The sequence below is a fragment of the Balaenoptera ricei genome, chromosome 4 (assembly GCF_028023285.1).
Source record: "Balaenoptera ricei isolate mBalRic1 chromosome 4, mBalRic1.hap2, whole genome shotgun sequence".
Lineage (NCBI taxonomy): Eukaryota > Metazoa > Chordata > Mammalia > Artiodactyla > Balaenopteridae > Balaenoptera > Balaenoptera ricei.
The window spans coordinates 101,611,383-101,627,506 of NC_082642.1; the positions used below are offsets into that span (position 1 = coordinate 101,611,383).

The 16,124-nt window shown below is 38.3% G+C and overlaps 1 protein-coding gene across 7 annotated transcripts in view; it reads left to right on the forward strand.

The window, feature by feature from the left end:
- Nucleotides 1-16,124, forward strand: part of SPICE1 (spindle and centriole associated protein 1) — a 204,793-nt gene that overhangs the window by 131,947 nt on the left and 56,722 nt on the right. For 3 of the 7 annotated variants that reach the window (XM_059921121.1, XM_059921119.1, XM_059921122.1), the window contains 3 exons: nt 8,010-8,108; nt 10,788-10,835; nt 14,874-15,017. In XM_059921121.1, the coding sequence (XP_059777104.1) occupies nt 8,010-8,108; nt 10,788-10,835; nt 14,874-15,017 (291 nt within the window). Of the gene's footprint in view, nt 1-1,209; nt 1,301-1,327; nt 1,901-4,337; nt 4,453-8,009; nt 8,109-10,787; nt 10,836-14,873; nt 15,018-16,124 lie in introns of those variants that run through there. The other 4 variants (XM_059921118.1, XM_059921124.1, XM_059921123.1 and 1 more) reach the window with 3 other exon arrangements.

The window sequence follows — 16,124 nt, forward strand, 5'->3', positions numbered from 1 at the left end:
GGGAGCAAGGTCACTGGCTGAGACTGAGGATAGAGGAAGAGATGTTGAGCACGAGAGAAGGTATAAAGTTGTCATTTGGGAGGGTAGGAGAATTAATAGAGCAGGGAACGGTACTGTGGTCTTCAGTCATTTTTAAAGACCCACTTAAAATTAGTGATCATGAATTTAAAGTCAGCACGGCTGAGTGTTTTTCTCCTTCCAGTTTCATCTGGAAAGGTTCAGGCACTTAGTAAATACAGTGTTGAAATAGCCAGGATTGTGGTTTTGCCATGTTTTCAGTAACTCAGAGAGGGGCAGGGAGTTGAAGATGTATGCAGGGGATGATTATATTGACTGACCGTTGAATATAACTACATCAAACTTCCTCAATCAGAGTGGAAACTATTAGAAGGCAGTTCTTTGCATCTAGAAGGTGTTGAATGTGTATTTGCTGGCCCATGTATGGGTGTGTCTTAACAGTAGAAAACCGGGACCTGAAGGAGGTTGTATTATTGGAGCAACTCTGTTTTCCAATGAAATGCTCTGTGAAGATCTTAACATGGGATACACAGCTATGCCTGTCTTGGCTCCGCCCAATTAGGGCAGCCTTCCTTACACCAACACCAGAGGTACTGGACTTTTTCCACTCCCTTGCACTTGCCACACACCTTTGCATATGTGGCTTCCTCTGCAGGAAAGCTTTATCCGTCCCTGGTAATTTACTCATCCTTGCTTTTCAGCTTTCCTAGTAATTCAATTATTCCTATAAGTTTAGTATCTAGTTAGTATGCCTAATTGTTAGCACTTGTCACAGTTTTCATTTGACATTTGTATTGTTGGTAACTGTTTGCTATTACACAGTAAGATTCCTGAGGCCAGGCACTTTGCCTGTTTTTAGACTCCGCTGAATATAACATAGTCTGTGGCACATTGGTAGGTAGTAATAAATATTTTTGAATAAACAGAGGTGAAAGCAAGTGTGACATGTGAAGTTTGGTGTGGGGAGCAACGTCTTTCTTTCTGAGAATTCACAAGAACCTGGCTAATGCTACATGCCTACCCTCCAAAACTATGCCCGGAACCCTGCCGACAAGCGGCCAACGCAAGACACGCCAAGAGCCTTTTTATCTCATAGCGCAAGCCAGATTTTGGGAGGCGCCTGCACACTGGCCTCGCCGGATGTACGCAATGGAATGGGCGGGGCTCCGGTAACCTAGGCAACATCCCGGAAGCGGCGGGCTGTGTTAACTTGTGGCCGGCTGGGTGGTTCTGGAGCCTGGAGTTTTAGTCGTGGTGGAGGCAGCAGTCAGGAAACGGCAAGGCAGGTTGCGATGACGGGGCGGAGGCCTGTAGCCCGCCCCACAGAATCTTAGGGACCGGGGCTACAGGGCGGGGCGAACGGTCGTGGCGTCTTCCTCTCTGTTCCCTGGAGATCCAGGCGCCTGGGTTGAGGATCCTTACTACAGAAAGTGCACCCGCGACTCCATGTGTTTTGCGAGTGTGTGTGCGTGTCACGATGCCTGTCTGGGTGTGTTTGTGTCTAGCGCGCTCCCCCAGGAGCATCCTGAGTGTGCGCGTGCGCACCGCTTTCGGGCACTTACGCGCAGAGCTAGAAATTGGGGTGCCCTAATGTAGTTTTCAAGGAATTTCCGGTCTCGTGGGAGAGAGTCAAACTACCCGGGGTACTTGGGGACAGGGAGGGTCATTTAAGTCGATTTGAAGGTTAGGAAAGGGTTTATCAGGAAGGCCCGCCTGAATGAGTTTTGAAGAGTGAGTGGGAGTTAACCCCGTGGAAAAGGGAGTGAAAGTGTGACGGGTGTTCCAAGCAGAGCGTAAGGAACGGCTGGAACTATATGTGAAGGCGAGAGCTTTGTTTTAGGATGTGTGGGAGATGTGAGAGGAGAAATGACTGCAAAGAAAGGTCAGCTGGGCCGCGCGGAGCGGGGAGAGTGTCTGAGTGCCGAGCTGAGCTGGATTCCTCTCTGCAGGGGAGCGCTGTTAAAATCTTTTGAGGAAGGAAGTAAAGTTTTGAGAGCTATACTCTATCCATATATCTGGGTAGGAGTGATTGGAGGGATAGTGTTTGGAAAGAGGTCTTGTTTCCCTTTGATCAATTTTCTACTAGCCAGAGTGGTTTTACTAAATCGCATCGTAACTGACCTTGCTTAAAACACTTCAGTGGCTTCCTATAGGTCTTTAGGTTAGTGTTCAAATTGCTGTGGCTCACAAGGCCATAATCTGGCCTCTGCCTTTCTTTTTTATCCTCTTTCTAGCCTTCCTACCCTCTCAAATCTTTGTTAGTCAAACTGAACTTCTCAAACCCTTTGTAAGTGCCCTCCCCCGACCCCAGCCTGGAGCATTTTTTCCCCAGCTTCTAACTTTTAGTCATAGTTCCGCTCTCAGCTTAAATATTTTTAGGGGAATTAGAAGGAGGAGGTTGCCTTTTCTCACTGTGTAGAGTAAGTTAGGTATTTCTATGACACTGAATTTACTTCCAACGTTAGCCTTTTATTGCAATTACTTATTTAATTGTGGTCGGACAAGCTAAGCTCTGTGAGGGTCCAGAGTTATTCCACTTTTCTTGCTGTATCTGGTGCCTAGCTCTTGGCAGGTGCTTTCAAAATACTTGTTGAAATAATAGATGGTTGATGAAGTGGGCGAGCAAATGAGTGAAAGGAAGATTAATTAGGGGAAATAATGAGAACCTGGACAAAAACATTCATAGTAAAGATGAAAAAAGGGGGACATGAGAGAGATGTTTGAGGGAAAGAATGAATAGATTCTGGTATCTGATTAGCTTTGAGACAAGAAGGGAGAGAAGGTGATGCTAAGGTTTTAAACTGGAGCAACTGGAAGAAAGGTAATTCTGTACTTCAGGGTTATTCAGCAGACATTTACTGAGCAAGCCAGTTATATATCAAGAACTAGACATTGGTGGGGAGGGGCCATGGATGCTAAGCTGTATATTAGCCATAGTATTTGAGATATTTGAGAGATGTGCACAGAAGCCAGTTGGAAATGAGTGTTAGGTGTTTTGAGGAAAGGTACGCATCCTTGATTTGGGACTAACTTTCACAGTGTGTTTGTGTTCCCAGTACATGGATAGCTTTGCGCAAGGGAGTAGGTGAGATCACTAAGGGAAGATGTGAATTCCCCTTGGTGATCTAGGAAGTAAGCTCCATGAGAGCTGGTGCCATGTTAGACTTGTTTACTATTGTATCTCCAGTGCCCGGCCAGTGCCTGGCATGTGGTAGACTCTCAAAAACAATTATTGGACAAAGAGAGTGGGTGTCCAATGGAAAGAAAAGAAGACTGGGATAGAACTGAGTGAAGATCCTTGATTACGTAGTATGTGAGTATTGTCTTAGCCTGAAAAGAAAAGGAGAAAAGAATAGGAGAGAAACCAGGAGAAAGAGTGTCATGGAAGCCAAGGGAGGGGCGAGCTTCCAGGAGTGGGTGTCTCTAGAGATGGAAAGGGCCTGAGAAATAAGGGACCAATAATTTTAGCAATTAGGAAGCTATTAGTATTTTAGATTTTCTCCCAATGAACCTAGATTTTCTGGGTTATGCTAATTTTATTATTTGACATCTTGGCACTGTAAACCATCAGACTATCTTTATAGTCTTACATTTCAGCATGTAAACTATAGCTCCCTTATGATACCTGGTTCCTGTAAATGGCACAGAATCCCTTCGTTAGACCACGAAGTCTGATCTTTGGTCAAGAAAAACATGGTCACCTTTACTGGTGATGTTCAAGAGAACACTTTTCAGTGCATAGGTGGTTCCTGTGTTATAAAAGTTTGAAGTATAACTGAGGCTTGGTAAATACAAGTGCTGAAATAGGCCTCTCCTTCATGAAGTTTGTTGGTGAAGGGAAAGTCAGAGATAGGATAGCAGCTTTGTTACACCATTGTGAACTTAACCTTTGCGTACTTCAGATTCAGGGACGGTTTTTCAGAATTGTGGCTGGTGGAAAAGTATAATATTTTAAATAACTTGAAATAAAGTATTTTAAGAGTAACACGAGTTCATCGTAGAAAGTTTGGAAAATATAGAACCAACCAGAGATAACTTAATTCTAGTAATGTTTTCTAGAATGTGCATTATTATAATTAGTCATAATTAGTCAGATCTGGTTTTGAGTGTCAGCTCCCAGCTCTGTGCATTATTATTTCTGTGACTTTGAGCAATATCCCAAAAGCCTCAGTTTTCTCATTTGGGAAAGGGGGTTAATAATTGTTGCTGACATAATCATTAGTAATCCTTAAGTAGAACTTAGTATGTGCTGGGCAGGGGTTCTGAGCAGCTTGTGCATTTAATTAGTTCCATTTTACAGCTAGTGGCAGAGCTGGGATGTGAACCCAGGCAGTCTGGTTTTAGACTGTACTCTTAACTACTATGCTCTAGTGTGTCTCAGGATAGTATGTGCCTCATCGGGTTGTGGGATTAAATGTGAAGCTTTTAGCACAGGTAAGTGCTTTATTAGTATTGTGTGTGTGTTAACATCATGAGAATATACTATATGTGCAGTTCTGTATTCTACTTTTTACACTGAACTTTCTATGTACTTTCCTACATTCTTCATAATATAATTTTAATGAATACATAATTCATCATTTAGATATACTGACATTTTATGATTTCCCTTTGTTTCTGCCAAGTAAATCGAAGATCTAAGTGGTTAAAGAGTAAAATACATAAGAAAGCCTTTTTGAATAACCATTATATTTTTCCATATCTTTTTTTATAACAGCATTGTTGAGATATAACTCACAGACCATAAAATTTAGCCCTTTAAAAGTATACAGTTTAGAGTTTTTTAGTATATTCACAGTTTTACAACCATCACAACTATCTAATTCCAGGACATTTTCACTAATCTACTTTATGTCTTTATGGACTTGCCTATCCTGGACATTTCATATAAATGGAATCATATAATTTATGACCTTTGGTGTCTGGCTTCTTTCTCTTAGCATAATATTTTCAAGGTTCATCCATGTTGTAGCATGTGTCAGTACTTCATTCCTTATTATTGCTAAATAATATTACAGAATATGGATATACAATATCTTATTTATCCCTTCTTCAGTTAGTGGATATTTGGGATGTTTCCACTTTTTGTCTATTAAGAATAATGTTGCTATGAACATTCATGTCCAAGTTTTTGTGTGGACATAAGTTTTCAATTCTTTTTGCTATATATGTGGGACTAGAATTGCTGAGTCATGTAGTAGTAACTCTGTGTTTAACTTTTTTAGGAACTGCCAAACTGTTTTCCAAAGTGGCTATGCCATTTTGCATTCCCACTAGTGGTATATGGGGATTCCAATTTCTCCACATTCTCGCCAAAGCTTGTTATTTACATCTTTTTGATTATAACCATCCTGGTGGGTGTAAGGTAATATCTCATTATGGTTTTGATTTGCATTTAATGACTGGTGATCTTGAACATCTCTTCACATGTTTATTGGCCATTTGTAGTATCTTCTTTGGGGAAATGTGTATTCAAATCCCTTAGCCATTTTATTTATTTATTTTTTCTTTCTTTTTTTAAAAAAATTTAAAATTTATTTTTGGCTGCATTGGGTCTTCGTTGCTGCACGCGGGTTTTCTCTAGTTGCGGCGAGTAGGGGCTACTCTTCGTTGTGGTGCGCGGGCTTCTCATTGCAGTGGCTTGTCTTGTTGCAGAGCATGGGCTCTAGGCACGCGGGCTTCAGTAGTTGTGGCACATGGGCTCAGTAGTTGTGGCTCGTGGACTCTAGAGTGCAGGCTCAGTAGTTTTGGCGCACAGGCCTAGTTGCTCTGCGGCATGTGGGATCTTCCTGGACCAGGGCTCAAACCTGTGTCCCCTGCATTGGCAGGTGGATTCTTAACCACTGTGCCACCAGGGAAGCCCCCTTAGCCATTTTAAAATTGGATTTTTTGTTGTTGAGTTGTAAGAGTTCTTTATATATTCTGGATACAAGTAACTTATTATATATATGATTTGCAAATGTTTTCTCTCATTCTTTTGGTTGTCTTTTCACTTTCTTGATGGTGTCCTTTGAAGCACAAAAGTTTTTAATTTTGATGGAGTCCAATTTATTTTTTCTTTGGTTGCTTGTGTTTTTAGTGTCATTTTTGAGAAACCATTGCTTAACCCAAGGTTCGTGAAAATTTATGCTTATGTTATCTTCTAGGAGTTTTGTACTTTTAGCTCTTACATTTAAGTCTGTGATTCATTTTAAGTTAATTTTTTTACATGTTGTAAGGTAGGGGGTGTTACTTCATTCTTTTTCATATGGATATCCAGTTGTCCCAGCACCATTACTTTAAAAGACTGTTCTGGGGCTTCCCTGGTGGCGCAGTGGTTGGGAGTCTGCCTGCTAATGCAGGGGACGCGGGTTCGAGCCCTGGTCTGGGAAGATCCCACATGCCACGGAGCAGCTGGGCCCGTGAGCCACAAACTACTGAGCCTGCGCGTCTGGAGCCTGTGCCCCGCAACGGGAGGGGCCGCGATAGTGAAAGGCCCCCGCACCGCGATGAAGAGTGGCCCCCACTTGCCGTAACTGGAGAAAGCCCTCGCACGAACCGAAGACCCAACACAGCCAAAAATAAAAATAAATAAATAAATAAATAAAGTAGCTATAAAAGACTGTTCTTTCCCCATTTACTTGTTTCTTGGCACCTTTGTTGAATGTAAACTGACCATAAGTTTAAAGTTTTGTTTTGGACTCTTGGTTCTATTCCATTCCATATCTTTTAAAATGGCACATATGGCTCTGCAATTTACTGTGTGACCTTCCCAGTCAGTTAACTCTTTGTCCCTTAGTTTTCTCATCTGTAAAATGAGTAACAAATAGTAAATACTTCATGGGATTAGTGTGAGGATTAAAGGAGATAATATATGGGAAGAGTTTAGAGTAGTACCTGGCTTGAAGAAAGTACTTAGTAGCTAATTCCATCATTATAACCACCACCACTGTCATCATCATCGCCATCATCACCATCACTATGATAACACTTAAATGTTATTCTCTAACTTGTATGTGACTTATCTCCTTTGCTGGACTGTACGTTCTGAAATTAGATACCATGCTTAAAGAATGAATGTGGTTGCTAAGAGTTATAGGACAGAGGGCCAATTCCTGAGAAATACTTGCATTTAGTCATCTTTATTCACAGTAGACTAAATGATTTTTTTTAATAGATGTACTTAAGGAAAATACTAGAGTCTTTGTTTTAGGATAATTTGGAGTAAGGGGGTCAGCTGGAAAGTTCCGTAATTATTTAGATGTTAAAGAAGTTCTGGAATTGGAGTCATGTATATGTGTTGCTTTTTAAAAATCACATATGTATCCTCAAATCCTAGTGTTCAGGCACTGTGAGTCTTTTTCTAATTTTGTATGATGTTTAGTCTAATGTCCTTAGCATTGCATTTTAAAAGTGCCAAGCAACTGTTGGCCATTTTCGTATTCTAGTTTAGTATCAGTAATCACCCCCATTTAGTATTATGTGAAAAATATACTAGAGATCGTATCATAACTCATTCATTCTCTAAAATTTAACCACCTTTATTTTAAGGTAAGTATGTATGTGTCTGGTAGTGATTTTGAGTGTTAGATGCTTAAAAAAGAACCCCAACTATCTCTTGCTGTCCTTCTCTTACATTCATATTGTTCACATGTGATTGACATTTCCTCTATTCATGGCGAATTTGTGTAACAGGTGACAATGCTTATGACTGCTGTCAGATAGATCTCTGCTTTAGGTCATACTTGCTTCATTCCTAGGGTTCTTTATTAATCACATATATTTAATTTGTTGATTTGAAACCTCTTTTATCATAGTTATCAGTATCAACTTTCTAATCATTGTGAAGTGAAAGAACCAAGTCTTTTGGTAGCCTGTTCCTTTCATTATACTTAAAGTTCTCTTCTGATGTTTTAAAATTTATTTTCTTAGATATCTTTTTCCCTCTCTGGTGATGATTAATTATTAGTTTTTCATGTATTTTTAAAATTTGATATGATTATTACTCCTAGATGTCATTTGTCAGAGTGAACCGTTACGGTCCCCATGGAGGAGGAAGGAAAGCACTGAAAGTAAAGAAGAAGAAAATGTCAGTAAAGCAAGAATGGGATGTAAGTCTAGGTGGGATAATACACAGTATAACATTACATGGAAGGAATAAATGTGATGACATGACCTTAGTCACTCAGGATGGTGCTCTGAATGGGGCTTAGCATGCGATACGGTGGAATTGGTTTCTGGGCATGTTATTGGGTTGGCCAAAACGTTTGTTTCGTTTTAAGTAAAAATAAAAGACATTTTTCATTTTCACCAAGAACTTTATTGAACAACGTATTCTTTAACCGAATGAACTTTTTGGCCAATCCAATATCCTAGGTCTTGGAGGGAAGAGCAGATGCCTTTGGGGAGTTTTTAAACAATATGCATGCTGAGGCTATAGCTCTACCTCTTTTTAAGAACTGAAATCTTAAGTGAGTGGGGAGTGTGTTTTTAAAAAGTCCCCCTACCTCTACTTTGAAAACTCACTGCTTTAAGGCAACTCTAGTTAACCTGAAGTCTGAAATTTTTTGGTACATATTTTAGATTTGCCCATAGCAACCTGTGATATCATAATCATGTGAGTGGCATTTTTGACTGAAAAAGTGGGTGATCCTTGCTCTCTTACCCCTCGAATTGTTTTTTGCTCATCTCCAGAGATTTGTCAATTTCGGTACAAAGGTTCTCGTAAGATGTAAGACAGGTCTCAGGTATCTGAGACATGATCCCTGGCTCCTACCCTGAGTACCAGTTGGTATTATCAAGGGGATTTTTATCTTTTGGAGCTGGGTACTTTGGTTTGGACCATGAGACTTTGGGTACTTTTACTTTCTGTTGTGAAGATTAACTGGTCAGGGACTAGTTTGGATCTTAGGGATTCTTTTGGACTTAGAATCTTCTGGGTTGTGGCCAACCACCTTAGCCAGGTATCCTGGGCAAACTGACAGCCTTAGAAAGTGGGGCAGGGGGATTTCTCTATGTTTAGATTGCTTTGTTGCCATGTGATTGGCTATAAAATAGTATAAGGATATGACTCTAAGGTAATGATACTGATTAAAAGGTGAAAAAATGCACATGATAACATAAGTTGTGCCCTTCAGAGTGGTTACTTTGGGAAGTTCCATATTTATTTTGATATGCTGCTGTTGCTCAAAACATAATTGAAAACCATTATTTGAAATTGCATTCAGAGCCTTCCTCATTTACTTGATATTATCTCCAGTGGTGGAAAAAACTTTGTTATTTGAAGGTAGATAGAACTTGAAAGGAGTTATAGGTCATTTGGTGTGAATGGTAAATGAGGAAGGAGAGCTCAACTGAATAATACTGTTTTGATGAAAATACTGAGGCATTTTCTGAAATGGCTTGTAAATTAGATTTAAAGGCAATTTCAGAAGAAAATACAGTTGACCCTTGAACAACATGGGGGTTAGGGGCACCGACCCTCTGCACAGTCGAAAATCCACATATAACTTTACAGTTGGCTCTCTGTATCTGTGGTTTTGCATCCATGGGTTCAACCAACTGTGGATCGTGTCGCACTGTAGTATGTGTTGAAAAATATCGACACATAATTGGATCTGTGTTCAAACCCATGTTGTTCAAGAGTCAACTGTAGTTTTAAGCAATAGTAGTATAAATGAAATTATATTTTCTCCCATGAAAACTAATTCCAAGCATATTACTTATATGCCTGAATTTTTATTATGATTATTAAAAACAATTCTCGGGAATTCCCTCGTGGTCCAGTGGTTAGGACTTGGCACTTTCACTGCTGAGGACCCAGGTTCAATCCCTGGTCGAGGAACTAAGATCCCATAAGCCATGTGGCATGGCCAGAAAAACCCCCCAAAAAACAAAAAAAACCAATTCTCATGATCTTACCGTTGTATCTTGTACTTTTCTAAATCAATATGGAAGGAATAACAGTTTTAGTATATAAAAGACGAGCTAAATACAAACTGTGGCCCAAAGGTTAAGTCTTTGAATACATCAGAAGCTATTTCACTAGGCTCAGTTCTCTGTATTTCTCTTAGAATTAAAACTCTACATTGCTTTTTTTCCCGCCTTATCAAATCTGTATAACACAATGGCTGAAGTCATTTTGGAAAGGACCAAATTGCAGGGCTGCTACTCAGAGCTGTGCAAGTTGTGCACTGCACAATTCCAAGGGGCACTATTTACATGCCTGTGATATCAACGGAACCACCTGGAGTTGTGCAATGTGGAAGCCCTGCCATTTGGTTTAGTGCCCTTTTACTTGAGTGACTGTTTTCACATTTTATGAAATTATACAATACCCTCAAAATTTGTCTCTCGTTATGATAGGTTCTATGCTTAAGGTGTTGGCATGGGCACAAATTGAACCTCTCTGTAGTGATCACACTTTATATTTTAGGAATCTTTAGAGTTGCCTTGTTCCATGAAATATAGTTTGAAAACTATAACTTTAGTTAAACTAACTCGTTTTGAATTATGTACTACCTGGTTGTTTTCATTATTTTAATATAATGTATGCTTGCTTGGTGAATTTAGTGCTTAATTTCTGTGAGACACTTAAAAATAGTCAGTTATTTTCTACAAGACACCTAAAAGTAATCCATGTTAATATTTAAATTGAGAATTTAATTCTCAAGGAAAGACTTTTTGGTCTCAGGATTTTGAATCCGTTTTCAGCCATTAAAATTCAGCATATACTAATATTTTGTAAGAAACCTTTTGCTTTTTAAAGAAAGTCCATCTTTTTTTTGCAGAACACTGTAACTGATCTAACCGTTCATCGGGCAACTCCTGAAGATCTGGTAAGTTTACTATCGAAAGTTAAGTCGTTTGTTCATCGTCTTATTTGATATTTGATACTTGATACTTCTAACCTACAGAATAGAAACCAGAGGCACTTCTTAGAAGTTGTTCAGTTATTTTTAATCTTGCTTATGTCTATATAAAATCAAAAAGTGTATGTCCTGGGCTTCCTTATTTTACTTAGGCATATCAGTTAGCATGCGTTAGAATTTCATTAGATAGGTTTGGTTTACAGTTCAGAGCTCTCTAGTCCAGTATTTTCCTGTACACAGTTATCGTCTTTTCCTATCTGTAGATATCACTGGCATTAATTACCATTACTTCCCTATACAAACATACATTATAATTTATTCCTTGAACATGCCATGTACATTTCCATATTTGAGCCCCAATTCATGCTATTCTCTTTACTTGGAACAGTTTCCCTACCTTCTTCTCCTCCTGTACAAATCTTACTTTGCTTCCTTATCCTAGTTCAAGTTTTACTTTAAAAAAAAAAGCTTTTATTATAGGTTTGTTTGTTTTTTTAAACAGTTTTATTAAGATATAAATCACATAACATAAAATCTACCCTTTTAAAGTGTACAGTTCATTGCTTTTTAGTATATTCACAGAGTTATGCAACCATCATCACTTTCTAATTTTATAACATTTTCATCACTCCCCCAAAAGTAACCCTTTACCCATTAACAGTCACTCTCTATGCCCCACCCGTCCAATCCCTGGCAACAGCTAATCTGTTTTATGTCTCTATGGATTTGCCTATTCTGGACATTTCATATAAATGCAATATAATATGTATTCTTTTTTTTAAAAAAAAAATTTATTTATTTATTTTTGGCTGTGTTGGGTCTTTGTTGCTGTGCGAGGGCCTTCTCCAGTTGCGGCGAGCGGGGGCCACTCTTCATCGCGGTGCGCGGGCCTCTCACTGTCGCGGCCTCTCTTGTTGTGGAGCACAGGCTCCAGACGCGCAGGCTCAGTAGTTGTGGCTCACGGGCCTAGTTGCTCCGCGGCATGTGGGATCTTCCCAGACCAGGGCACGAACCCGTGTCCCCTGCATTGGCAGGCAGACCCCCAACCACTGCGCCACCAGGGAAGCCCCAATATGTATTCTTTTATATCTGGCTTCTTTCTTTTAGCGTAATGTTTTCAAGGTTCATCCATGTTGTAGCATGTATCAGTACTTCATTCCTTATTATTTCCAAATACTATTTTGTTTACGGATATACCATGTTTTATTTATCCATTTATCAGTTGTTGGATATTTGGGTTGTTTCTACTTTTTGACTGTTATAGATAATGCTGCTATGAATATTTGTGTACAAGTTTTTGTGTGAACATATGCTCTTAGTCTCTTGGGTGTACACCTGGAAGTAGAATTGCTGAGTCATATGATATCTCTGTATTTAACTTTCTGAGGAACTGCCAAACTGTTTTCTAAAGTGGCTGCACCATTTACATTCTCACCAGCATGTATGAGGGTTCCAATTTTTCCACATCCCTTGCCAGCATTTGTCATTGTCATCTTTGTGGTTTTAGTTCTCCTAGGGGGTATAAAGTGGAATCTCATTGTAGTTTTGATTTGCATTTCCCTAATGACTAATGATGTTGAGTATCCTTTCATATATTTATTGGCCATTTGTAGTATCTTCTTTGGAGAAATGTCTCTTCGAGTCTCTTAGTTATTTAAAAATTTCCAGAGGAAATATGTGACAACTATGAACTGGGCTTGATAAAGAGAGGGACACAAAAAATAAAATATAATAAAAATAAAATTGGATTATTTGTGTTTTTATTGTTGAGTAGTAGGAGTTCTTTATATACTCTGGATATGTTTCTTATCAGATATATGATTTGCAAATATTTTCTTCCATTCTGTTAGTTGTGTTTTAGCTTTCTTGATAGTATCCTTTGAATCATAAAAGTTTTAAATTTTCATGAAGTCCAGTTTATCTAATTTTTTTCTTTTGTCACTTGTAGCTTTAGTGTCATATCTAAGAAACCATTGTCTAACCAAGGTTCACAAATATTTACTTCTATGTTTTTGTCTAAGAGTTTTAAAGTTTTAGCTCTTACGTTTAGGCCTTTCATCCATTTTGAATTAATTTTTGTGTATGGTGTGAGGTAGGAGTCCACCTTCATTCTTTTGCAAATGCATATCCAATTGTCTAAGCACCATTTATTAAAAAGACTGTTCTTTTCACATTGAATTGTCTTAGCACCCTTGTTGAAAATCAATTGTCTGTAAAGGTAAGGGTTTATTTTGGACTCTCATTTCTGTTCCACTGATCTGTGTGTCTATCGTTATGCTAGTACCATACTCTCTTGATTATTGTAGTAAGTTTGAAGTCCTACTCTTTGAAGCTGCCCAACAGTTGCTTTCTTCTCTGAACTGTTGTTGTACTTACTACCTACATAAGGCATTGAGTATATGCTATCTAATGCATGTCATTTATCTTTATATGCATATGTCCAATCTCTCTGGGCAGATTATTAATGTTTTTGAGGGATAGAGACAGTATCTTATACGTCTTTGTGGGCCTAGGAATCTTAATCGTAGTAGGTACTCATTAAATGTTTGTTGAGGATAATAATGATGCCCAACTGACTTAAAATTTTTTTATTATGAAAAATTTCAAACTCACATGAAAATAGCGACAAAAGTATAAAGAACTCCCATATACTGTTCACCTAGATATAATAGTTATGAAAATTTTGCCATACTTGTTTCATTTATCTTACCCGTTGCTTCTTCACTGGAGCATTTTAAAGCAAAGCCCAGAGGACATGTCATTTTGTGCCTACATATTCAGTTTGCATTAAAAAAAATAGATATTTTCTTATATAACCACAATGCCATTATCATGCCTGACAAAAGTAACACTAATATTTTGGTATTACCTAATCCCAATCCATATTCAGATTTCCCTGATTGTCTCAAAAATGTCATCTTCATTTGTTCTTTGTGAATCAGAATCCTTACATAATATTTGGTTGTTAGTCTCTTAATGGACTGATTTCATATTTACATGGTGCAAACTCAGTAGTACATTTTATCAGATGACATACAGGTTTTGTTCATATTCATAGTTCTGAATACTAGTGTGCTTGTAAAGCCAATATCTGCTTTTGTTCCTGAGCCACCTTAGTGAATTCCTCCCTTCTAACTCTTAAGCTGTGGCTCATATCTCTGCTTCTGCTTCTGGAATTCCACTTCCTTGGAGTCCTGCATCTCCATGGACCCACTTCCACATGCAGCCATTGCAGGGCTATAAACACACTGCATTGTGAGTTCTTGGTGGTGATGTGAATATCATGGAATGGGTGTGCCTTTGCCAGAGATGACTCAGTGGATTTTGTGCCTTTTATGTCATACTCAGTCTGTGTGTGTGTGTGTGTGTGTGTGTGTGTGTTTATAATTGTACATGTACACACATATGTAACTGAAAAATTTAACAAAAGAATTCTTAAATTTTATTATGTGCAATGTGTTCTTAATATTTTCTATTCTATATTCTATTTTATTTTTTAAAAATGTTGGTTTTGACCCACTAATTTATTTTACCACCCATTAAGTGAGTACCAAGATGCAGTTTTCAAAACACTACTTTATTGGATAGTCTTGTGCAAAAGAAGTAGAAATTAATATTCTTTCATTTTGTGTTTTAGCTAGGTCTACTAGTTTGTTTTATTTATTTTTTGACCATGCCACGTGGCTTGTGGGATCTCAGTACCTGACCAGGGATTAAACCCAGGCCACAGCAGTGAAAGCCCAGAATCCTACCCACTAGGCCACCAGGGAACTCCCTAGGTCTACTAGTTTTAGATACTTGTTTTTCAAAAAATCATTTTTGAAAATTCAGGAGATGGAGAAAATTTTGTGAATATATATTATATATATATAATATATATATAATATACATATATTGGACTAGAAAAAATAAAAAAAGTTGAACTAGGTTAGGTTGTCCTACCATCTGAAGAGGCAAGTTCTTTGTTCCTGAAACATTCTTTTATATATTTTTTCTTCCATATAGATCCGTCGTCATGAAATACACAAATCGAAGAATAGAGCGTTAGTACACTGGGAGCTCCAAGAAAAAGCTTTGAAGAGAAAATGGAAGAAGCAGAAACCGGAACTTTCTAATCTTGAGAAAAGGAGATTGTCTCTCATGAAGGAGGTAATGCTAAACTGCATTATCTGTAGAGTTAGAAAGAAAAGAAGAGGTAAATAGGTGTCTCTCTTTTCCCATGTATTTGATTCACATTGGAGAGACTCTAATCATTATTGTGCCCTTATGCAATGATCTACAGGTAGACTTTGGAAAAAGGAGCAGAGTGACGATTACAGTCTAGTTTCGTGATTTGAATTCCCGCTCTTCAGTTTACTAGCCAGGTGACCTTAAATTATTAACTTCTCAGCCTGAATTTTCTTATCTTTAAACTGGAGTAACGGTGTTTGCCTGATTGTATTATTAGGAGATTTCAGTGATAAAATATTACTAAAGTGATTAGGACAGTCCTTGGCACATAATTAATGCCCTATATATATATATAAAGCTGCTATAATTATTTTTCTCCATTCAACAGCCATGCTGTTAGATTACTTTGCAAAAAAAAAAAAAATATGTGTTTGTCCAACAAATTAGTAAGGCACTTGTCTTTGGCTTAATCTTTTGTCAGATGTAGGGTGTTTGAATCAGTAATCAGAGTGGGTAGTAATAAATAATATAGAAAATAAGAAGAAGCTACAGTAAAACCCTTCTTTTATTTGGGCTGAAATCATTGTAAAAGAAATGCCCTTATTCTTCTTGTTCAGTGTTGGAGCTTATGGCACTTGGCTGTCTGGGTGACCTTCTGCTGCAGCTTTAAGTCACATTCTGTCTTTTGAGGAATTTGTTAGGCTTCTTAGTGAAATATGAAAGTCATGACTTTATATATCATGAGGAAGAATTATATCTCCCAAATAAATGTTTACATGAGCTTGTAAAAAGAACAGTGGATTGAGAGCAAATGGTTCTTTAGAGGTACGTATCTTTTGGTGATCTTAGGCAAGTCACCTACATTTAAATGTTACATGGTAATTCTCCATGAAAGGCCTAAGAACACAAATCTGGCCAGGGAAAAAGGCAGCCCCTTTGAGGTGACTCTGGGCTTTTGTTTCCCCTCCCTAGTGGCCCCTGCTCATGTCCTGAATCCCTTATACCTTGTAGATGTGGTAGAATTAGGGGTTGAAGAAGAGTGGTAAGAGAGGGTGAGTGAAATTTCTCTGCCTTCTTTCTGTAATG